This window comes from Copadichromis virginalis, linkage group LG8 (assembly GCF_057382275.1).
Source record: "Copadichromis virginalis isolate Kocher_CV1m ecotype Utaka linkage group LG8, C_Virginalis_male_GT1.1, whole genome shotgun sequence".
NCBI lineage: Eukaryota > Metazoa > Chordata > Actinopteri > Cichliformes > Cichlidae > Copadichromis > Copadichromis virginalis.
This window is the reverse complement of record NC_140625.1, coordinates 1159471-1185378: the sequence shown is the minus strand read 5'-3', so window position 1 is coordinate 1185378 and position 25908 is coordinate 1159471. Positions and strand designations below refer to the sequence as shown.

The window sequence follows — 25908 nt, the reverse complement described above, 5'->3', positions numbered from 1 at the left end:
GTTTATAATGTTATGTTGGCTTCTTTCACTACAGTTCATCATTTCATTTTATTTATATAGCACCAAATTGCAACAATTTTATATTTTAAGGTAAATGTAAAGATCCTAAAGGCAGTACCCCAGTAATCAAATGATTCTCTGGCGAGCCTTTTGTGACAGTGAAAAGAACAAACTCCCTTTTGTTAGGAAAAAACATCTGGCAGATCCATGGTCCAGTTCCATGGTCAAGGAGGGGCAGCCATGCCGTGATCAGCTGGGGATAACCAGTGTACTTCTGGTTATCCCTATACATTTTGAACTAATAAATAACATATTTTATGTGCTTACCATCTCATTCACTATGCCAATTTTAATAGTTTATCACTTCACATTGCATTACTACTTAACTTGGTCTCATGACCTCTGGTTGTTGCATGGAATTTATTGCATCTCATGTGAAGTATTTATTTTGTATCAAAGACCACAGGTCAGACAGTTCAGTGCACTTATTTACATTCCAAACACATTTCAAATACAAGACTAACACTTGTGAAGATCCTGGGCTTCCACACGACAGGTAGTCCACAAACCCACACAAAAAACAGCTGACCACTCTTCGGTCTGGGTTTCATCAATCAGCTAACAAGGAACCAACAGGAAAGTTTTTCATGTGACAGCAAGAAGCAAAACAGAAGGAAGCAGAAGGTGGGAACCAGAGGAAGGCCCCATGCACACACATACACACAATACAATAGAAGAGAAAGAGACTGCTAAGAGGAGTGAGACAGACAGAAAATAGTGAGCCACCACAGTGACAACAGAGGGACCATGTTATTGGAAAAGATTCTGCATCTATAAGTAAATTTAAAAAATGTTCAAAATTAGAATTCTTTACCATCTTGCCATGTTTTATTTCTGAGCAACACAAACCTCAAGAAAGGGTTACTTTAGAGATGAAAATGGTTAAAGGGTGATTTATTGAATGCACAAAAGGAAATCTTCCTAAAGGAAATCCAAAAATACTGCACAACAAGCTAAAGATACCACAAAATAGGACAATTTTTCACTCAGCTTACTTTAATAATTAACCAAAACAATAATATATCTAAAAAAAAACTTTGTATCATCTTAAAGATAAAGTAAGAAACATTTTATTGTTTAGTTTTAATAACATAATTACAGTCAGCTTTCTCAAATAGTATTTATATAAGAAGGCTTCATTCACACGATCATTTACAAGCTTCCTGGGTTTAACACATCTGCCTTCCCTCCAAAACAACTCTAATTTGAACTAATGGAGACTGCTTTTTTAGCTGAGCAAAGTAATGCAGTTATTCGCTTTAATTCTTGATGATTTCATCTGAAGGATCGTATTGAAAAAATCCCTACACACAGGAAAACACAAATATATGCAAGCATGTACACACATAGGACATACGATTGATTGTATGTAAGTATAGATGTAGTTTCAAAAGTGACGCCTAATGGCTTAAAACTTCATTCTTCTAGTTTCAAAAACTAGAATTGAATAGACTTAACTCAACATTTTTTCACTCTCTGTGTTTATACAGCATTTAACCATTAGTTATCTCCCTGGTATAACTCTGCTAAAGAAGAAACGGCATCTCACTAATTTGGAAGATCAACATTTAGCCTGGAAAAAAACAGCCATTTTACTATTCATCACTGATTGAAGAAAATAAGAACAACCCCAGGTTTCTCTTCAGCACTGTAGCCAGGCTGACAAACAGTCAGAGCTCTGATCAACCTATCTCTAATAATCAGTTATGTACCACAGGCCTTCAAGCTGGCTGTAGTCAAAAAGCATCTCTAGACCCAGCAGTCTTAGCTAATTATAGGCCAATCTCCAACCTTCCTTTCATATCAAACATCCTTGAAAGAGTAGTTGTCAAACAGCTAACAGATCATCTGCAGAGGCTTATTTGAAGAGTTTCAGTCAGGTTTCAGAGCTCATCACCGCACAGAAACAGCTTTAGTGAAAGTTACAAATGATCTTCTTATGGCCTCTGACAGTGGACTCATCTCTGTGCTTGTCCTGCTAGACCTCAGTGCAGCGTTCGATACTGTTGACCATAATATCCTATTAGAGCGATTAGAGCATGCTGTAGGTATTACAGGTACTGTGCTGCAGTGGTTTGTATCATATCTATCTAACAGACTCCAGTTTGTGCATGTAAATGGAGAGTCCTCTTCACACACTGAGGTTAATTATGGAGTTCCACAGGGTTCAGTGCTAGGACCAATTCTATTTACATTATACATGCTTCCCTTAGGCAGCATCATTAGAAGACATAGCATACATTTACACTGCTATGCAGATGACACCCAGCTCTATCTGTCCATGAAGCCAGATAACACACACCAATTAGTTAAACTGCAGGAATGTCTTAAAGACATAAAGACCTGGATGTCAAGACAGTAAGAAGTTACTTGTTGTTTTTGTAGAAAAGGACATGAATGTTTAAACATAGTGGGGTTAAGGTGGAACAGGTGAACCTATTTAGGTAAATTCATCACATTCCAAATTTTTATACAATATGCACATCCCAAAAAAAGGCCCTGTAGCACATAATTAAAACTGCACAGAGTAAGTTTTGATACAAAAAATAAGGTTAACACTAAGACTGTACATGTATATACAAACATAAAAGAAAGAAAGAAGCAGTTAATTATTCTATTAATTCATAAGTCAGAACAAAGTCAAAGCTTTATGTCTTGTACTGGAAAAATAATAGCAATATTTTATAAATATTTTTTTCCTTTTTAATTTGCTCAATATGCTCATCTAAACCAAAAAATAAAATTTTAATATGTATTCAAATTGTGTATGACCTGACATGGATTTTGCTGGTGAACTTCTTTCATCTTCAGGGCTGGTGCTGTAGCCTTGCCTTTGCTATGCTGTCTTTTATGTTTATTTATTTATTGAAATAACTACTTGATTCAAGGTCTAGTTATGGAGAGTAGAAGGCTAAAGATTACCATATTGCCTGAAAAAAGTTAGTGCTGCCTTAGTTCACAAAGCCATGAGTTCATCCCAGCTGCTCCTAAAGCAAAGAGCGCCATCTCTGAATATGTTTTATGTTAAATTGATTTATACCAACATCTAGTATCTGAGTAATGCTGAAAATAAAAAGTGAAGTGTTGGCCAGTAGGCGCCCCAGGGCAGCTGTGGCTACAACCGTAGCTGCCTCCACCAGTGTGTGAATGTGAGAGTGACTGAATAGTGGAATTGTAAAGCGCTTTGAGGGCCTCGAGAAGCACTATATAGATGCAATCCATTATTATTATTATTGCTTGGCCTCCTGAGGGTGCTGGATTTGGGATGGAATCCTCCAAGCATGATAAGGAGCTTTCTTGTCTTGTCAGTGGCTTCTATCTCCTTTGTTGACCAGCTTATTATCCCAGCAGGGTATCTAATGGCGTAGGGCATCTATGGGCGTGATCTTGTTCTTCCAATTTAGCTGACTCCGCAGGACTTGGCTCACCCTCTGACTTTGAAGTTTGGCTTTTGGCAATTGGCTTGAAGTTGTCCTCTAGTGTTGCTCATCACATCCCCATTGAATCCCCGATAAGAGATCTTAAGGTCCTGAAAAGATTCTGCTTAATTCCATTGCATACTAAATATTCATTGGAGTGCATGTCTTAGTGTGACTGCTTCCATCCACATGTTCCCAGGAATTTCCAGGAATGCTCACTCTTTGTTAAAGTTTTGCCCCAGTTTTTTTTTCTTCATCTGTTTATGTTAATTCACAGCTCTCTTAAGGTCCTACTGCAACATTTCAATCAGGTTGAGATCTGCATTTGACTGGGCCATAGTAGCATTGATTCTTCTCTCTTTTTTAACCATTCTGTAGTAGATTTGCTGCTGTGATTTGGCTAATTTTCCTGTTTCATGAGCCAATCTGGGCCAAGCTTTAGCTGTTGGAAAGATAGTCTCACATTTGACTCTAGAATACTTCAGTATACAGAAGGACCACATTTGACTCAGTGACTTCAAAGTGCTGAGGTCCTGTGGCTAAAATCAAGCTCAGATCATCACCCTTCCACCACTGTGCTCAATCGTTGGTATGAAGTGTTTGTGCTAATATCCTCTGTTCAGTTTGCTCCAAAGGTGGCACTTTTCAGCTTTGCAAACCTAAGCAATTCCACCATTACCTTCTTTATAGTGAAGTCTTGTCTTTATAACCTTTCCAAACAATATGTCGAACATTAAATTTTTATTTTTTAAGCCTATCAAAACTGAGAGCTATTGCAATGAGAATCATGATTTGAATGCACTGCTAACTCAAAAATATTCACGTTTATAATATAGATTATACATTTAATTAACTGTTATTGCACAGTGTGAACCTGGAGAAAATTGCGTGTGACCTAACTGAATGCTCCAGACTTCTGTTGTTATAGAGGTGCTCACACTTGCTGAGGATCAGTTAATGAAGTGTATTTGATTAGCGGGACTTGGTTGCTACTTACCTCCTCACCTTAAGTCTTACACGTACTACAACAAAGTGCAATTGATTGGGAATAACAATGGGGATTGGCAACTTAAAATCACATAGCCGGGTCAGCAAATGCTGAGGTGTGTGCAATGGGAAAGTTGGCAGAGGTCACAGACCTCCAAACTGAGGTTAGATTAGCTCAGAAACAGAGCACAGAGAGCTTCATGGAATGGGCTTCCATCAGGGAGCAGCTGCATCCAAGTCTTGCATCACCGAGTGCAAAGAAAAGTGTCTAATGCAGTGTAAAGCACCCCTCCACTGGAGTAGAGAAATCTGGAGTAGCAAATTACGTTTCTCCATCTGGGTTTGGCATTGCCAGGAGAACTGTCTGATTTGTCTGCCAAGTGTACATTTTGGTGGAGGGGGGTTATGGTGTGGGGCTGTTGTACAGGAATTGAGCTCAGCTCCTAGTTCTGGTGGAAGGAACTCCTAATTCTTCTGCATACCACAACAAGAGACTGTGGAGACTGTGAGCCAAGCCTTCCTAGAAGAGTTGAAGCATTTATAGCTGCAAAGGGTGGTCTAACGTCACATTAAACCCTATAGAATGGGATGTAACTCAAGTTCCGGTTCAGAGCAAGGATGCGCGCTGGACGGACCAATCAGTGGCCGCGTTACAGGATGCACTCGATGACGCAGACTGGGACATGTTCAGAAGCAGCTCCGATGATGACGTCAATGTGTTTACGGAAGCGGTTGTGGGATTCATCGGGAACCTAGCGGATGATACCGCGGAGAAAAAGACTATCAGAACCACACCCAGTTTCACACCTTGGCTCAGGCGATTAGAGGATCATCAGGGGGTCTGTCCCTCTGTGAGGGGATACTCCCACTAGGTTTAAATCTGGGACTCCCCACCATTTGACCTTAGAACTGAAGAAGCTTCTCGGATGAGAGGTGAAACGTCTTCAAGCAACTTAAAGAAGTCCAGACGCTTTTCTTTGAAAGCTCCTTTGACTATCAGAACGTTTCCCAACCAGAAGCCGTGGGTGGATAAAACCATCCGCGATGCTCTGAGATCCCGCACCGCTGCCTACAACACCGGACTCGCGACGGGGGACATGGACCCGTACAAAGCCGCGTCATATGACGTGCGGAAGGCATGAAAGAGGTGAAGCAGCAGTACGGGAAGAAACTAGAGTCACAACTCCAACAGAGTGACTCTAGGAGCCTGTGGCGGGGACTAAAGACAATAACGGATTATATAGGGAGTGCAGAATTATTAGGCAAGTTGTATTTTTGAGGAATAATTTTATTATTGAACAACAACCATGTTCTCAATGAACCCAAAAAACTCATTAATATCAAAGCTGAATGTTTTTGGAAGTAGTTTTTAGTTTGTTTTTAGTTTTAGCTATTTTAGGGGGATATCTGTGTGTGCAGGTGACTATTACTGTGCATAATTATTAGGCAACTTAACAAAAAACAAATATATACCCATTCCAATTATTTATTTTTACCAGTGAAACCAATATAACATCTCCACATTCACAAATATACATTTCTGACATTCAAAAACAAAACAAAAACAAATCAGCGACCAATATAGCCACCTTTCTTTGCAAGGACACTCAAAAGCCTGCCATCCATGGATTCTGTCAGTGTTTTGATCTGTTCACCATCAACATTGCGTGCAGCAGCAACCACAGCCTCCCAGACACTGTTCAGAGAGGTGTACTGTTTTCCCTCCTTGTAAATCTCACATTTGATGATGGACCACAGGTTCTCAATGGGGTTCAGATCAGGTGAACAAGGTGGCCATGTCATTAGTTTTTCTTCTTTTATACCCTTTCTTGCAGCCACGCTGTGGAGTACTTGGACACGTGTGATGGAGCATTGTCCTGCATGAAAATCATGTTTTGCTTGAAGGATGCAGACTTCTTCCTGTACCACTGCTTGAAGAAGGTGTCTTCCAGAAACTGGCAGTAGGACTGGGAGTTGAGCTTGACTCCATCCTCAACCCGAAAAGGCCCCACAAGCTCATCTTTGATGATACCAGCCCAAACCAGTACTCCACCTCCACCTTGCTGGCGTCTGAGTCGGACTGGAGCTCTCTGCCCTTTACCAATCCAGCCACGGGCCCATCCATCTGGCCCATCAAGACTCACTCTCATTTCATCAGTCCATAAAACCTTAGAAAAACCAGTCTTGAGATATTTCTTGGCCCAGTCTTGACGTTTCAGCTTGTGTGTCTTGTTCAGTGGTGGTCGTCTTTCAGCCTTTCTTACCTTGGCCATGTCTCTGAGTATTGCACACCTTGTGCTTTTGGGCACTCCAGTGATGTTGCAGCTCTGAAATATGGCCAAACTGGTGGCAAGTGGCATCTTGGCAGCTGCACGCTTGACTTTTCTCAGTTCATGGGCAGTTATTTGGCGCCTTGGTTTTTCCACACGCTTCTTGCGACCCTGTTGACTATTTTGAATGAAACGCTTGATTGTTCGATGATCACGCTTCAGAAGCTTTGCAATTTTGAGACTGCTGCATCCCTCTGCAAGATATCTCACTATTTTTGACTTTTCTGAGCCTGTCAAGTCCTTCTTTTGACCCATTTTGCCAAAGGAAAGGACGTTGCCTAATAATTATGCACACCTGATATAGGGTGTTGATGTCATTAGACCACACCCCTTCTCATTACAGAGATGCACATCACGTAATATGCTTAATTGGTAGTAGGCTTTCAAGCCTATACAGCTTGGAGTAAGACAACATGCATGAAGAGGATGAAGTGGACAAAATACTCATTTGCCTAATAATTCTGCACTCCCTGTATAGCACCAACGAACGCGGCCGTGACTCTGGCAGACGAGCTGAACACTTTCTATGCTCGCTTCGAGGCTGCAGCTAAGGACTCCAACGATGCTAGTGTTAGCGGCGCTAACGGCTGCAGACAGGAAGATACTGCCAGCACCGGAAACGTGCTCGTCATCTCCGAGCATGACGTGAGGAGAGCCTTCAAGGGAGTGAACACCAGGAAAGCAGCAGGACCAGACGGCATCTCAGGTCGTATCCTCAGAGACTGCGCATACCAGCTAGCTCCTGTGTTCACTGAGATATTCAACATCTCTTTATCTCAGTCGGTGATCCCCACATGCTTCAAGGAGTCCATCATTGTTCCTGTCCCGAAGAAACCCCACCCTGCTTCTCTCAATGACTATCGCCCTGTAGCCCTCACCTCAGTAGTGATGAAGTGCTTTGAACGCCTGGTCAGAGACTTCATCATTTCTTCACTACCAGACACACTGGACCCACTACAGTTCGCTTACCGTCCAAATCGTTCCACAGACGATGCCATCTCTCATCTCCTCCACACATCACTCACTCACTTGGACACTAGAAGGTCAAGGTCAAGGTCAAGGTCAGATTTATTTATATAGCACATTTCCAACAGCCGATGCTGCACAAAGTGCTTAACAATAACAATAAAATTAAAAACTACAGTGTAATACAATAATAACAATAGAAACAATAAAATAGAAGAATTGAAACAATACTAACTAATTCAGATAAATCCAAAATGCTTGGGTCATAATGTGTTAAAAGCCAGAGCGTAAAAGTGTGTCTTTAGTAAAGATTTAAATTGCTCAAGAGTTTGAGCAGATCTAATATTAAAGGGGAGACTATTCCAAAGTCTGGGACCTGCCACAGAGAAGGATCTATCACCACGAGATTTGAGGTTAGTCCGTGGAATGGACAACAATAGTTTTGAACTAGATCTCGTGGGTTTTCCTGGAGCATAGGCAGAGAGGAGCTCTGACAAGTAGGGGGGGGCTCGGGCGTTGAGTGACTTAAAAACAAAAAGTAAGAGTTTAAATTGGATCCTGTAGGGGACAGGGAGCCAGTGTAAAGAGGCTAAAATTGGGGTTATATGCTCTCTCCGTTTGGTACCAGTTAGCAGGCGAGCAGCAGCATTTTGAACCATCTGAAGGCGATGGATGGTGGCATGATCTAGGCCATAATACAATGAATTGCAGTAGTCCAATCTGCAAGTAAGAAAAAGGTGGATGATACGCTCGAAGACGTCAGCCGGAAGGTAAGGCTTTATCCTGGCTAGCTGTCTTAGCTGAAAAAAACAGGACTGAACTACTGCACTCACCTGCTTATTCAATTTAAAAGAACCATCAATGTAAACTCCGAGGTTTTTTACATGTGTTTTACAATACGAGGAGAGGGTACCCAACGTGCTGTCGATATGATTGAAATTGCCAAAAATGACAACCTCAGTTTTGTTTTCGTTTAGCTGTAAAAAATTTAATGATAATCACTGTTTAACGTCGTCAAGGCAGCGTAATAAGAGCTGCGGTTGATCTGATCCTGATTTTAAAGGTAGATAAATCTGTAGATCATCCGCAAAGCAATGAAATGAAATGCTGTACCGCGAGAAGATGGAGCCCAATGGCAGCAAATAGAGTGCGAAGAGGGCGGGACCCAAAATAGAGCCTTGAGGAACGCCGTATTTAAGAGGAGCTAATTTGGAATTGTGGGGGCCCATATTGACATAAAAGAACCTTTCTGTCAAGTAGGAGCGAAACCACTGAAGGGCAGATCCTTTTAGGCCAGCATGCGATTCTAGCCGTGATAACAGGATGTCGTGGTCAACCGTGTCAAAAGCTGCTGACAAGTCCAACAGTAAAAGGGCAGCAGGGCTGCCAGAATCCATAGTTAAGAGAATATCGTTAAAAATCCTTAAAAGTGCTGTCTCAGTGCTATGTAATGATTTAAAACCAGATTGAAATTTTTCTGAGATCATATTAGAATCGAGGTGTGCCTGCAACTGTAGATAGACCACTTTCTCCAAAACTTTAGATAGAAAAGGAAGCTTTGAGATGGGCCTGTAATTAGACAGAACAGTTGGGTCCAGGTTTTGTTTTTTAAGAAGAGGCTGAACTACAGCTTGTTTGAAGCATAGTGGGACGCAGCCTGTAGTAAGGGACGTATTAATCAATTTCAGAATAAAAGGGCCAACAATATTAAAAGTGTTTTTGAGCAGACTCGGGGGAAGAGAATCAGAGGGGCAGTGTGATGATCTTAGGCCACTAACTATCGCGGTCAGGTCCTTAAGGGAGACGGGATCAAACTGCTCTAAGACAGCTGAACACACAGGTGGAGGGCTTTGAACTGAGACAACAGACAACGAAACAAGGGCCCTAATCGATAAGATCTTGTTATTGAAAAATGCTAAAAAATCATCGCACATACTTAGTGAAGAAGTAACTCCAGGATTATCACATAAACTAAAAAAGCGATTAAGAATGTTAAAAAGTACCTGAGGCCTATGACCGTTTGCTGATACTAAGTTTGAGACAAATTGTGTTTTTGCAGTTTTTACAGCTTCTTGATAAGCAGAGAGACGAGTCCTTAAAATCTGTAAGGAAACATACAATCTGTCCTTTTTCCATCTCCTTTCAGCGCGTCTGTAGTCGCGTCTGAGGGAGCGGGTGTAATCGTTCAACCACGGTTCTGATGAATTCTTAGCGCGCACAGTTCTGAATGGTGCAATAGAGTCCAAGATATAAGTGCAAGTAGAATGAAGAATAGCCGAAAGGTCCTCAACATTTTTACAATTGGAGTTCAATATTCCAGAGTCCATAAAGGCAGCAGAAAAGGCAGGTGCTGTTAGTACATTAAGCGCTCGCTTTTTGCGCAGTGGGGCGTTCGACTTGTCCATCGAGCAGCGCAGTGTTAGAGTGAACAACACAGGAAGATGATCGGAAATGCGTAATTCGGATATATCCGTGATGCACACTTCCAACCCGTGGGAAAGCACCAAGTCCAGTGTGTGACCTTTTTCATGCGTGGGACCAGAAACCCACTGGGTCAAGTTAAAGGAATCAATAATATTTAAAAAGTCCTTGACCAAAAGGGGGAATTATGTTAAAATGCTCTTCATAGACTACACCTCTGCATTTAATACCATAATTCCCTCCACACTCACCACCAAGCTGGAGCATCTGGGACTCAGCTCATCTATGTGTCAGTGGATCTCCAACTTCCTAACTGGCAGACCACAGGCAGTAAGGATGGGCGGACATGTCTCAGCCTCCACCACTCTCAGCACTGGAGCCCCCCAGGGGTGTGTTCTGAGCCCCCTGCTGTACTCTTTGTACACATATGACTGTGTGGCCACTACCAGCTCCACCACCATCATCAACTTTGCTGACGACACCGTCGTGGTGGGCCTGATCTCTGATAACAACGAGACGGCCTACCTGAAGGAGATTAGGAATCTGGAGAACTGGTGCCAGAGGAACAACCTCATTCTAAACGTCAGTAAGACAAAGGAGCTGATAGTGGACTTCAGCACTAAGCAGGAGAGGAACTACCAGACCCCCGTCATCAACGAGTGCCCAGTGGAGAGAGTGGACAGCTTCAAATACCTCGGAGTTCACATCACGCAGGACCTGTCATGGTCCTGTCACATCAACACCGTGGTGAAAAAGGCCCGTCAGCGTCTCTACCACCTCAGACGCTTGAGAGACTTCCAACTGCCCTCCAAGGTGCTCAGGAACTTTTACTCCTGCACCATAGAGAGCATCCTGACGGGAAACATCTTAACCTGGTTCGGGAACAGCACCATGCAGGACAGACGAGCTCTACAGAGGGTTGTGCGGTCAGCTGAGCGCACCATCCGCTCCGAGCTCCCTGACCTGCACTCAATCTACAGCAGGCGGTGCTGGACCAAGGCCAGGAAGATCGTGAAGGACCTCAGCCATCCCAACAACAGACTGTTCTCTCTGTTGAGGTCAGGAAAGCGATTCCGCTCCCTGAAGACCAACACAGAGAGACTGAGGAGGAGCTTCTTCCCGCAGGCGATACGGTCTCTCAATCACACCACCACACAGTACTGACCCACACATATGGTTTTTACACACACACTGGACATTCTGGACATTTGTTTACACTTTAAGCATATTTGCATTGCACAAGACACTTAAATATGTGGATTGCACAACACTGGACATTATATTTCTTCATTTCCACTTAATACTGTACAGCTGCTGTTATTGTTCTATATTTCTTCATATATTCTTATATATTTTCTATATTGTGTATTTGTGTATTGTGTATTTTGTTGTACAGTTATTTTATTTTTATCTTTATTTTTTATATTTATTTTATTCCTTCCTAGTTAAATTTACCCTTCATTTTAATTTTCATATTTATGTCCTATCCTATTCATAGTCTTTTGTTTTATCTCACGAGCAGTTGTGTAAGCATTTCACTGCATATCATACTGTGTATGACTGTGTATGTGACAAATAAAATTTGAATTTGAATTTGAAGTTCATATGCATGTGAAGATGACTGAATACTTTTGGAAATATAATGTAAGTCATCATAAATTCATCATGACATCAATAAGGTTAAACAGAGTGGTTCAGGTCCTATTTATCACTTTGATAACCCTGTATCTTCCTCAGTCCCTCTCTCATGTAGACTGACAGAAGTTTCATCTTTCATCTTTATTTTCTCACTCTGGGGAGGCCTAGCCAACTATTTTTATGCAGACAACAACCCAAATTTACATGTACTAAAAATAATTAATGTCAGCTCGCTTAAACCACTGTTGGAGTGTCTAAAGGATACTAAGACTGTCACGGATTGCCGGGACAAGCCGTGTGGAATGTAGGAAGGACCCAAAAGGCAGCAGCTCTGGTGCAGGTGAGTGTTTATTAACAGGGGTGGGTAAGTACAAACAGCGGTGGCGACAAAACATGAAACTGGAAACCTAAACTGGGTAAACTAATAAGACAAACCAGAACGAGGATGCAGGGAGGTCCGGAGAAATACATATGGGAAGACGCAGGGAGACCAAGGGGAAACAACACAGACGAACCAGCAATTACTAAGACAGAAAATACAACTTAAATACACTCAGAGAACACAGGGAGATTACACACAGGTGGGAAACACAGCTGGGAGTGATTAACATGACGAGACTAGGGAGGCAAACTGAAAACACTCACATAAGACGCAGACCTTCACAATAAAACAGGAACACACGGGCAGAACAGAGTGAACACTAAACAAAGGAAGAACAGAACCAAAATCGAAGAGAAAACACAAAATGCTGGGTCAAAAGGACCCAGGATCATGACAGAACCCCCCCCCCCCCCCCCTCAAGGGCTGGCTCCCGACAGCCCAAAAACAAAACAAAAAAAACAGAAAACAACCCAACCAGGGCGGGCAGAGGGGGTCCAGGACGGAGGGCTCGAGGCAAAACAAAACAGGAGCACCAGAAGGCCAGAAGACAAAAAGAAAAACAAAACACAAGTCCAAAACCAAAAGAAAAGCACACCAAAGCACAGGAAAACCGAGTCCAAAACAGAAAAGACCAGGGGGCCGGCCAGGGGGCCGACAGCACAGGAGTCCAAAACAGAAGAGTTCAGGGGGCCGGCCAGGGGGCCGACAGCACAGGAACCCAAACAGTCCAGGGGGCCGGCCGTGCGGAAGGCAACGGCGGCCACTCAGGCGATGGCGGTCCGGGGGCCGGCCGTGCGGAAGGCAACGGCAGCCACTCAGGCGAAGAGGGTCCGGGGGCCGGCCGTGCGGAAGGCAACGGCGGCCACTCAGGCGATGGCGGTCCGGGGGCCGGCCGCGCGGAAGGCAACGGCGGCCACTCAGGCGAAGAGGGTCCGGGGGCCGGCCGTGCGGAAGGCAACGGCGGCCACTCAGGCGATGGTGGCCGGCCAGTAGCCTAGCCAGCGGTCTAGAAAACGGCCGCTTAGCTCCAGACCCAAACGAGGCCGGGCCAGGCGAGGCTGAGGCCACAGCAGGCGGAGATGATGAAGCCGGGCCAGGCGGAGATGATGAAGCCGGGCCAGGCGAGGACGAAGCTGAAGCTGGAGCTGAAGCTGAAGCTAGACCAGGCGAGGATGAAACTGGACCAGGCGAGGCTGGAGCTGAAGCTGAAGCTAGACCAGGCGAGGATGAAACTGGACCAGGCGAGGCTGGAGCTGAAGCTGAAGCTGGACCAAGCGAAGCACAGGCAGAAGCTGGGCCAGGCGAAGCACAGCCAGAATCTGGGCCAGGCGAAGCACAGCCAGAAGCTGGACCAGGCGAAGCACAGGCAGAAGCTGGACCAGGCGAAGCACAGGCAGAAGCTGGACCAGGCGAGGATGAAGACTCTGATGAAGCTGGACCAGGCGAGGATGAAGACTCGGATGAAGCTGGACCAGGCGAGGATGAAGGCTCTGAGGCTGGACCAGATGAGGCTGAAGGCTCTGAGGCTGGACCAGACGAGGCTGAAGGCTCTGAGGCTGGACCAGACGAGGCTGATGATGAAGCTGCAGCCGGCGAGGAGGATGATGAAGCTGCAGCAGGCGGCTGGACGGGCTCCTCGGGCCCCCCAGCTGATGAGGTAGGAAGCTGGACGGGCTCCTCGGACCCTCCAGCGGAGACATGAGACGAAAACCGGAGCGGTCCTTCGGACCCTCCGGCGGAGACAGGTGATGAAGGCCGGAGCGGACCCTCGGACCCTCCAGCGGAGACTAGAGACAAAGGCCGGAGCGGTCCCTCGGACCCTCCAGCGGAGACTAGAGACAAAGGCCGGAGCGGTCCCTCGGACCCTCCAGCAGAAGTCAACACTAAGCCAGCAGTCATGGAGTCTTCTGGCAAACACAAAGGCAACTGGCAATGCACTGAGCACTGGCTCTGCCCAGGCAACGCTGACATGGTGCAGTTCTCAGGTGGCTGCATAGACTTCAGGGGTCCAGAATCAGCTGGGGACTGAGACCTAGCCTCTGGGGAAGCCCTGGAGCGGCAAACTGTGCCAATGGCGGCTGAACCGCGAAAAGCCCCTTGAGGTGATATTAGACTTTCTCCCTGCATGGAGTGAATGAGTGAAACCGGGGATACTGGAGCCGGAGCTACTGGGGCCTGCGCTACAGGCGGCACTGGAGCTACTGGGGCCTGCGCTACAGGCGGCACTGGAAGGGACACGGGTGGCTCTGGGGCCTGCGCTACAGGCGGCACTGGAAGGGACACGGGTGGCTCTGGGGCCTGCGCTACAGGTGGCACTGGAAGGGACACGGGTGGCTCTGGGGCCTGAACTGGAAGGGACACGGGTGGCTCTGGAGCCTGAACTGAAAGGGACACGGGTGGCTCTGGAGACTGAACTGAAAGGGACACGGGAGACTGAACTGAAAGGGACACGGGAGACTGAGCTGAGGGGGACACGGGAGACTGAGCTGAGGGGGACACGGGAGACTGAGCTGAGGGGGACACGGGAAACTGAGCTGAGGGGGACACTGGAAACTGAGCTGAGGGTGGCTGCGAGGGAGCTAACTGAGCTGAGGGTGGCTGCGAGGGAGCTAACTGAGCTGAGGGTGGCTGCGAGGGAGCTAACTGAGCTGAGGGTGGCTGCGAGGGAGCTAACTGAGCTGAGGGTGGCTGCGAGGGAGCTAACTGAGCTGAGGGTGGCTGCGAGGGAGCTAACTGAACTGAGGGTGGCTGCGAGGGAGCTAACTGAACTGAGGGTGGCTGCGAGGGAGCTAACTGAACTGAGGGTAGCTGCGAGGGAGCTAACTGAGCTGGGAGTAGCTGCACAGGCGATACGCAGCTCGCGTTGACATCCGCCACACAAAACACAGCCCCTGAATGAACAGTCACGTTGTCTGGAAAAGACACAGAGTCCTCACTCACCACAGCCGGTAAATTAGAAGTCCGAACGTCCGGCTGTGGGGTGGCGCGTCGGCGGCGCGATTGGCGTTTCCTCCCCGCAGACGGCTCCGACGGGCCGGGCAAGATCACATCCGGCGAGTCGGGCAGCGAGGCAGGAGTGGCTGAGAGAAGGTGAGGTGTGTGCTGGAGAAAAGCCTGCATGGTCGGAGGAAGCGATTTTAGAAGCCATGGCAGGCCGGAAAAGAGCCGTTGTAGCCGGCTTTCGACGGTGCGGCGAAGCTCCTCTGGAGGGTTTTCAAGCCACAGCCCGAGGAGAATCTCCACGTTATATGTAACGTCGTCCTGGAGCTCCTCGGACGGATTTACTGCTGCTGGGTCCATGGTGGCTGGTTCGTACTGTCACGGATTGCCGGGGCAAGCCGTGTGGAATGTAGGAAGGACCCAAAAGGCAGCAGCTCTGGTGCAGGTGAGTGTTTATTAACAGGGGTGGGTAAGTACAAACAGCGGTGGCGACAAAACATGAAACTGGAAACCTAAACTGGGTAAACTAATAAGACAAACCAGAACGAGGATGCAGGGAGGTCCGGAGAAATACATATGGGAAGACGCAGGGAGACCAAGGGGAAACAACACAGACGAACCAGCAATTACTAAGACAGAAAATACAACTTAAATACACTCAGAGAACACAGGGAGATTACACACAGGTGGGAAACACAGCTGGGAGTGATTAACATGACGAGACTAGGGAGGCAAACTGAAAACACTCACATAAGACGCAGACCTTCACAATAAAACAGGAACACACGGGCAGAACAGAGTGAACACTAAACAAAGGAAGAACAGAACCAAAATCGAAGAGAAAACAAAAAATGCTGGGTCAAAAGGACCCAGGATCATGACAAAGACTGTGTATTCAGGTCCAGTGGTGTCTGTGTCAATCCTCTATTTGACCTGGCTCCTACTGTTAAACCCACAGTAACTCACATTTGTGACTGTGATTTTATACTAGATAAGCAGATACATTCTGTAATTAAGTAAGCGTCTCTTTGCGTCTGGAATACTGGAATGCACTTCATGTTGGCCTTAGCAACTATTTCCTTGCTCGCATGCAATTGGTCCAAAATACTACTGCTGGCCTTTTAAATGGTACTTGCAAACATGAGCACATTGCCTCTCCTAGCCTCCTCCTTCTTTCAGGATCCCTTTTAAGATTTTATTATTTATTTTAAAATCTCTTAATGGATGAGTACCACGCTATATATCTTCCTGACTCCATACGATCCACGGACCAGCTGTTCCTGGCAGTCCCAAAACCTTAACTAAAAAGCAGAGACAGTTGATCTTTTTTAGCTATAGCCCCTAAACCTTGGAGTTACCTTCCTCCCCATGTTAAGACAGCCCCCTTGTGGCCTATTTTTAAATCTTAGGAACGAGTGGTGTGATCTTACCTTGTGTCTGTGAAGGTTCTCAGTCATCCAGGTCATCGTAGTCAAAGGAGCTTGCAAAGAAAAGCGTCTTGACTTCTTTAAGTTGCTTGAAGACGTTTCACCTCTCATCCGAGAAGCTTCTTCAGTTCTAAGGTCAAATGGTGGAGAGTCCCAGATATAAACCTAGTGGGAGAAGCCATCTATGTCCACTGTGAGCGACCATCTTTGAACAGAGGCGGGGGTTTACGACGCCAACTCTCTGCCATCTATAATCCAGTTTTGAGATCCCTTCCCAGACGCCTTAACGCCCACTCACATCCTGGGCCATCTGACCTCAGGAATTCGCATGATAAGGTGGGGCCAGGTTTCACAATGAACACACCCGAAACTCTGGCTGATTGGGACCCACGCCCAGTTTCACACCTTGGCTCAGGCGATTAGAGGATCATCAGGGGGTCCTTTGGTCCCTCTGTGGGGGGTTACTCCCACTAGGTTTACAGTGGGCCAAAAAAGTATTTAGTCAGCCACCGATTGTGCAAGTTCCCCCACTTAAAATGATGACAGAGGTCAGTAATTTGCACCAGAGGTACACTTCAACTGTGAGAGACAGAATGTGAAAAAAAATCCATGAATTCACATGGTAGGATTTGTAAAGAATTTATTCGTAAATTAGGGTGGAAAATAAGTATTTGGTCACCTCAAACAAGGAAAATCTCTGGCTCTCACAGACCTGTAACGTCTTCTGTAAGAAGCTTTTCTGTCCCCCACTCGTTACCTGTATGAATGGCACCTGCTTGAACTCATCATCTGTATAAAAGACACCTGTCCACAGCCTCAAACAGTCAGACTCCAAACTCCGCCATGGCCAAGACCAAAGAGCTTCGAAGGACACCAGGAAAAGTATTGTAGACCTGCACCAGACTGGGAAGAGTGAATCTACAATAGGCAAGCAGCTTGGTGTGAAAAAATCAACTGTGGGAGCAATCATCAGAAAATGGAAGACATACAAGACCACTGATAATCTCCCTCGATCTGGGGCTCCACGCAAGATCTCATCCCGTGGGGTCAAAATGATCATGAGAACGGTGAGCAAAGATCCCAGAACCACACGGGGGGACCTGGTGAATGACCTGCAGAGAGCTGGGACCAAAGTAACAAAGGTCACCATCAGTAACACACTACAACGGCAGGGAATCAAATCCCGCAGTGCCAGACGTGTTCCGCTGCTGAAGCCAGTGCATGTCCAGGCCCGTCTGAAGTTTGCCAGAGAGCACATGGATGATACAGCAGAGGATTGGGAGAATGTCATGTGTCAGATGAAACCAAAGTAGAACTTTTTGGTATAAACTCAACTCGTCGTGTTTGGAGGAAGAAGAATACTGAGTTGCATCCCAAGAACACCATACCTACTGTGAAGCATGGAGGTGGAAACATCATGCTATGGGGCTGTTTTTCTGCCAAGGGGACAGGACGACTGATCCGTGTTAAGGACAGAATGAATGGGGCCATGTATCGTGAGATTTTGAGCCGAAAACTCCTTCCATCAGTGAGAACTTTGAAGATGAAACGAGGCTGGGTCTTCCAACATGACAATGATCCAAAACACACCGCCCGGGCAACAAAGGAGTGGCTCCGTAAGAAGCATTTGAAAGTCCTGGAGTGGCCTAGCCAGTCTCCAGACCTCAACCCCATAGAAAATCTGTGGCGGGAGTTGAAAGTCCGTGTTGCTCGGCGACAGCCCCAAAACATCACTGCTCTCAAGAAGATCTGCATGGAGGAATGGGCCAAAATACCAGCTACTGTGTGTGCAAACCTGGTAAAGACCTATAGTAAACGTTTGACCTCTGTTATTGCCAACAAAGGTTATGTTACAAAGTATTGAGTTGTATTTTTGTTATTGACCAAATACTTATTTTCCACCCTAATTTACGAATAAATTCTTTACAAATCCTACCATGTGGATTCATGGATTTTTTTTTTCCACATTCTGTCTCTCACAGTTGAAGTGTACCTCTGGTGCAAATTACTGACCTCTGTCATCATTTTAGGTGGGGAACTTGCACAATCGGTGGCTGAGTAAATACTTTTTTGCCCCACTGTATATCTGGGACTCTCCACCATTTGACCTTAGAATTGAAGAAGCTTCTCGGATGAGAGGTGAAACGTCTTCAAGCAACTTAAAGAAGTCCAGACGCTTTTCTTTGCAAGCTCCTTTGACGATCTTACCTTGTATTTATTATTGTTTGTGTTGCTTTGTCTTGTGTTCTTTTGGTGATTTGTACAGTATTTTGTCCACTGTTGTTTTTAAAAAGTTCTTTAGAATTCTATTGTATTGGATGGGTCCATAAATCAGCCCCAAATACTTTACAGTTCAAATTAATTGCATGTTTTCCTAACTCGCTTTTGTATAACCTAGCCAAGAATAGCTCAAATTACAGTTGTTCCTGCTGCAGATACTGGTGTGTTTACATGTTTAGTGTATTTATATTTTTGACAGTCTCACACTCACCACAGACATCAGTCTGTCGGAGTGTGTAGCACTCAGTTCACAGCAATTAGCCAAATAAAATGAAACATGGAGCTAATTAAAACTATTACTTAGATCTAAAGATAGCCCACATAGCAGACAGGTCTGACCCGAACCTGGTGTCAAGCCTGCACTGCTGGCTGACTTCTGGCATGGGTAAGTGATATGTCATCCAGATATGGGCCAGGCCTGGCGTAGATGACACTGTTTATGTGATGGCATGCCACATCTGGCCTGATTGTGGTTGGTTGATGTGGCCCAGGCTCATAGCATTCTGACTGACTGGTGTCATGGCAGGGTGTATGTCACCCAGATGTGGGCCAGGTCTGGCAATGATGGCACTATTTATGTTCCTATTTTCCTATTTTAGTAAGAAGACCCAAATGCCATGTTGCAATACTATACTGCTATGGTAGCCAACGTTTCAAATGCAGGTTTATCAGGTTTGTGAGTGTACACTTTATCCAAAACCTAGCGAGGGTTTACTCATGTTTACTACTGGGTAGCTGTAGCTCAGGAGGTAGAGCAGGTCACCGACTGATTGGATGGTTAGTGGTTCGATCCCTGGCTCCTCCAGTCTGCATGTCAAGAGTATGAATGTGTATGAATGTAGTCGTGAAGCACTCAGTTTAGAAAAAGTGTGTGTTTGGGTGAATGTGGCATGTTGTATAGAGCACTTTGAGTAATCTGTGAGAGTAGAAAAGCGCTATATAAGAATCAGTCCATTCACTGTCTGAACAGAGTTTTGTCATGTTGCTTTTGCACTATTATGTTCTGGCACATGTTGTTATTACATGGCTTGATTAAGGTACACATTAGGCTGACATCTGGGGCCAGAGCTGAAACTGTTCTGAGCCAGCACAGGGCTAGCAGTGTGTCTGCACCTGGCCTTGTGCTGGCCCATGTGTGGGTCACCACTGGCCACCAGATGTGGGCCACCAAAGGGCCATCATTCTTTGCGATATTTGGGCCATGTGTAAGCACATTGTGTGGGCCAGATCCATTTTGCTATGTGGGAAGCTGTAGAAGCCAAATGCATGATTAGGTGAGATCTGGCAGGCAGTTGCAGTGGTGGTATGCATACTAAGAAAACAAATAGCCATGATGGGGTGTTGCTACTCAACTGCCTACTACCTTCCCACGGTGCTCATTTTTCTCGAGTGCAGACATATTCACTCAAACCTCTTTATTACTATGATCAGCCAAACACATGATTAAACAGCACTAAGAGTGAATGGATAATTTCCTAATGCTACTATTGGTACAGACTACTTGTCTTTTTTTAAAGATGGTTTTAAAATACTTCATTTTCCAGCTGGAGAAAGCAGTAGGGGATTTTCCTAAACATAAATAAAGTATTTCTTGTGTTATAGTCTAATTATTTTCTCCGTCTTTCTTTCTCTGTCTTTATGCCCCACCCACCTTCTTCCCTTCTTCAGCAATTTGGAAAGATTTTAGACGTGGAGATTATTTTTAATGAACGAGGCTCCAAGGTAAGTGCAATGTAATAAAACGTTCACGAACACACCTCAAACAAACATAAAATGTTCCTGCTGATTGTATTTGTCCCGTTTCCTGTGTTTCTCTTGCAGTCCTTCACTTCTCTCATTGTCATCACAGCTCATTTCTGCTGCCTAACAGTAATTACTGTCCTATCAGTGACATGTTCCTCCGGGCGGCTTCGGCACTTTACTTACCTGCTGTACATTTGGACAAACAATGAATCTTTGCTATTTTTTAAGATGACAGTAGGATTCTAGTATTCTTCGTGTCATGGCAGAACTGGACTGGTAATCTTGTATACTGCGCATTTGCCCAGTATGCTGACGCATTTGTTAGCCGATGGGTTAATATGATTTTTTATTCTTTTCTCGATTTAATTGTACAGACTACAGACCAGTCACTGCACACTGAAAGCAGCCTATTAGTCCATATGTATTCCTAACACTGGATTGTCCAACCCAACCTCCTCCCATACTTCCCCTGTGTGCTCGTGCACCTTGTTGAACAGAATTTAATGTACCAGCACCAGTTGTGGAGAAGTGCAGGATCGTCCCAATAAGCAAGTGAGGAAGAGACCACTTGAAGCTATTTTTATTCTTAACCTGTTTGGTTTGCTGCTAATCACAAACAAGCACAAGCATGTGTTTTGGACTTTTAACTGTATTTTCAAGTTTTACAGCTTTTCGTACTGATAAAAACCTCCCATGACCATTCATACTACACACAGTAATTGGGCAATAAACAATTAACTTGTTGGAACCCAATGCCACCGATAGCGAGGCGAAAGCGAGAACATGTGGTTTAACAGGATGAACCATCAGATCTGTTATTCCAATATAGAAGTGTGATATCCACAGAAGCATCAGAATCTCAGCTAAAAGCCCACAAAACCATGTCAACAACCACCAAACAGCTAAAACAGCAAATGATTAAAGAGCAGGTACAGATTCCGCAAGAAGATGTAAACACAAAGCGCGGCAAAACACATATGGACATGCAGTCAGGTGCTGACATTTTACTGATTCTGAAACTGCAGGTTTCACTGAACCAGCAGCAAAGAAGATCAAAACTACACTTCATCTTTGAGTAACATTGTAATGAATTCATTCTTACTTTTGCTTTCTTCCTTTCCCCTCAATAAATTCCTGCACAGCTCTATCTCTCAGTTTAATTCCCGCCAAAAATCTTTATTTTCTGCATTATTTGCTTGCTTAATACACCCCAATCCACTGCTGTGTGCAGTGTTGTCAGTCGCTCTTTTTGTCCCCCAGAAATTACATCTGACAAGAAAGACTCATTTCTGCTATTAAACACCAAAGAAATTTCAACTTTTGCAAATTATGCCAAATTAAAAAACACTTAGCTCTGTCTCTAATAAAAACTCTGTAACTTTGTGCAAAAACAGAAAAGTTTCTGTTGAAATGTCTCTTTTTTTTTACAACTACAAAAAAAATAAAAATAAAAACAAAAAACTGTATAGTTCCGCGTAATGAGCTACCAAAACTTTTTCTGTAATTTTACACATTTATTTTGTTAAAGTTCAAAGAGTTCTTTGTCATAGCAAATTTTCCTTCATCATGTAGAAAAACTGTTAAATATGTATCTTTTTTGCACTGACAGAAAGAGATCAAAGGGGCTAAATGTGACTCGCAATGTAAAATGAGTTTGACACCCCTGGTCTAAACCTAAAGGTGGAGCTACAGGTTCACTTCGGTTTTATTTATGTTGCACTTTTTGACAACAAAAGTTTTCTCAAGGTGCTTTTGATTGCAAGAGAAAGATCCTACACTATTGGAGAGAGAATCTCAATTATCATTGGAACACCTATGAGCAAGTACAATTTCAAGTACCATTGATCGGTTTGTCTTGTAGCCAGACTGACACAAAAATCGGGGCTCTGTTGAGCCAAGCATTCCTTTAATGTGGTGGTATGGTACAAGGTGTTCGCAGGCCCGCCGAGAGATATAATCTCTCCGGCATGTCCTGGGTCTGCCCCGGGGCCTCCCCCCAGTGAGACTTGCCCTGAACACCTTACACGAGAGGTGCCCAGGAGGCATCCCTGTCACATGAGAGATTCACTTTTACACTCAGCTCTCTCTACAACACGACGGACATCACTGCAGCCACAGCACCAATCTGTCTATCAATCTCCTGTTCTCCTGTTACTTGTGAACAAGACCCCAAGATCCTTAAACTCCTCCACTTGGAGCAGGAACTTGTCCCTGACCTGAAGTGGGCACTCCACCCTTTTCCAGCTGAGGACCATGGCCTCAGAGTTGGAGGTGCTGATTCTCATTCCTACTGCTTCACAGTCGGCTGTGAATGGCCATCGCCTGATGAAGCCAACAGAATCATATCGTCTGCAAAAAGCAGAGATGAGATTCTGAAACCACCCAAGTGGAAGCCTTTCTTGGCTACACCTAGAAATTCTGTCCATAAAAGTTATGAACACAATCGGTGACAAAGGGCAGCCCTGGAAGAGTTCATCACCCACTGGAAATGGCTCCGATTTATTGCCGGCTATGTGGACTAAGCTCTTGCAATGGTTGTATAAGGATTGAATGGCCCATAACAATGGGACAGACACCCCATACTGTCAAAGCTCCTCCTACAGGACACTCCGAGGGGCATGGTTGAATGCATTTTGAAAGTCCACAAAATGGTAAATGGTAAATGGCCTGTATTTATATAGCGCTTTACTAGTCCCTAAGGACCCCAAAGCGCTTTACATATCCAGTCATCCACCCATTCACGCACACATTCACACACAAAACACATGTAGACTGGTTGGGAAAACTTCCTTGCACCCCCAAGTGTCCTTGAGAGGATAAAGAGCTCTACCAGTATTACACGACAAGGATGAAAACCGCATTGTTCTTCCTGTATCCAAGGTTCAATTAACGGACAGACACTCCTTTCCTGCATCCTGGCATAGACTTTCCCAGGGAGGCTGAGGAGTGTGATCCCCCTGTAGTTGGCACACACCCAGAGGTTCCACCCCTCATCTCCACTCAACATTGTAGAGGCATGTCAATTAAAACAGCCGTACAACATCCAGGGCCTTCAGGAATTTAGGTCACTGACTCACTCCTCACACCTCACTGTATGTTTAGGCACACCAGGTCTGTCCAGCATCTTCTTCTGCCACCTGATCCAACTCCCCACCAGGTGGCGATCAGTTGACAACTCAGCCCCTTTCTTTACCTGAGTGTCCAAAACATATGGCCCCAGATCTGTTGATACAATTACAAAACTGACCATTAACCCGCGGCCTAGAGCAGCGGTCCCCAACCTTTTTTGCGCCACGGACCGGTTTATGGCCGACAATATTTTCAGGGACCGGCCTTTAAGGTGTCACGGATAAATACAACAAAATAAAACTAGTACCGGTACCGAAAAAAAGAAGATTTATTCATAACACACGTGAAAAGACCCAGGAAAACCGAGTTAACGATAAAAACGATAACAAAATAATGCTGAAAACTGATAAAAAACCCTGAAAACTATACATTTCACACCTGAGCCTCAACTCTCGCGGCCCGGTACCAAACGACTCACGGACCGGTACCGGTCCGAAGCCCGGGGGTTGGGGACCGCTGGCCTAGAGTGTCCTGTTGCCACATGTAACCCTCATGCTCAAACATGGTGTTTGTGATGGACAAACTGTGGTTTGTGCAGAAGTAACAAAACACCGCTCAGGTTCAGATCTGGCAGGCCGATTGTCCCAGTCATGTCCCTCCAGGACTCACTGTTATTGCCCACATGAGCTTTGAACTCTCACAGTGGGATAACAGACTCCTCATGTTCAGCCTCCAGCACCCTGCCGAGGGACTCCAAGAAGGACGGGTACTCTGAACCATCATTCGCTGATAAGCACAGACGACCGTCATAACCCGTTCCCCAACCCAAAGGCGCAGAGAAATAACCCTCTCTTCTACCAGGAAGATTTGAATTGCTCTTTTCTTCTTCACAAACAAAATTTAAATGTTTCTGAGTTAACTTCACTAATTAGTTCCACTAATCCATCAACATGTCTTTTAGACCCCAATCCTGCCAGATTGCTCAAAGAAGTCCTGCCGTTACTGGCAGCATTGAAACCTTTACTCAAAAAGCATCTCTAGACCCAGCAGTCTTAGCTAATTATAGGCCAATCTCCAACCTTCCTTTCATATCAAACATCCTTGAAAGAGTAGTTGTCAAACAGCTAACAGATCATCTGCAGAGGTTTATTTGAAGAGTTTCAGTCAGGTTTCAGAGCTCATCACAGCACAGAAACAGCTTTAGTGAAGGTTACAAATGATCTTCTTATGACCTCTGACAGTGGACTCATCTCTGTGCTTGTCCTGCTAGACCTCAGTGCAGCGTTCGATACTGTTGTCTATATTTTATTTCTGCAATTATAGCACACTGTAGGTATTACAGGTACTGTGTCGTGGTGGTTTGAATCATATCTGTCTAATAGACATCAGTTGATCCAAAATGTTACAGAAAGAATACTGACAGCATATTTCTCCTATACTGACGTATCTTCATTGGCTCACTTATAAATCCAGAATTGAATTTAAAATTCTTCTCATCGCATTGACCTCATAATAACATATCACCCGAACAGAGCACTTCGCTTCAGACTGTGGTCTTATTTGTGGTTCCAGGAGTGTTTAAAAGTAGAACGGGAGGCAGAGCCTTCAGTTTTCAGTGTCACAGTACTGTGTCTGTGACCCAGTGTTGTGTTTTTTGATTAATTTATATTCTTTGATTTAGATTTAGATTTGATTCATGGGTTTGGTTCTTATTGTTCTTCGTGTATGTTAGCTTCTAGTCTTTAGCTTTCTGTTACTATGCCTTTCCATGTTGCACGTTTTATGTCCCGTCACGCTTGTCTCCATGTGTCCCCAGTCTGTCATGTCTCCATGTCTCAATGTCACGTCTGCGTCTTTATGCTTTCTCATGTTTCCTGGTTTACTTTGACAGTCTGGCTCCATACTCACTGTTTTCACTTTTGCTTCCCCTCCTTCTCGTTATGTGTGATTACCAGCTGTGCTCTTCACCTGTGTCTCATTCCCTCATTACTCCCTTGTGTATTTAAGCCCTGTGTTTTCCTCTGCCCGTTGTCGCATCATTACCTCACAGTGCTCCTGTTTTCCATTGTTGTTTCTCATCAACTCCTAATCTCTAGTTTCTTTGTTTCTAGTTTCCTGGGTTCTTGGTTTCCTAGTTTCTAGGTGTTATGCTTTGTTTCTTGTATTTAGTATTTGAGTTTTTCACAGCGCCATAAAGCTGCCTCCTTTAGTTCATCCCCACGTGTCTCGAGTCCTGCATTTGGGTC

The 25908-nt window shown here is 44.9% G+C and overlaps 1 protein-coding gene across 6 annotated transcripts in view; it reads left to right on the top strand.

Annotated features, from left to right (window-relative positions):
* Positions 1-25908, top strand: part of LOC146702481 (RNA binding protein fox-1 homolog 3-like) — a 611273-nt gene that overhangs the window by 533297 nt on the left and 52068 nt on the right. For all 6 annotated transcript variants that reach the window (XM_085465383.1, XM_085465384.1, XM_085465381.1 and 3 more), the window contains one exon: positions 20519-20572. In XM_085465383.1, coding sequence (XP_085321509.1) covers positions 20519-20572 — 54 coding nt within the window. The remainder of the gene's footprint in view (positions 1-20518; positions 20573-25908) is intronic.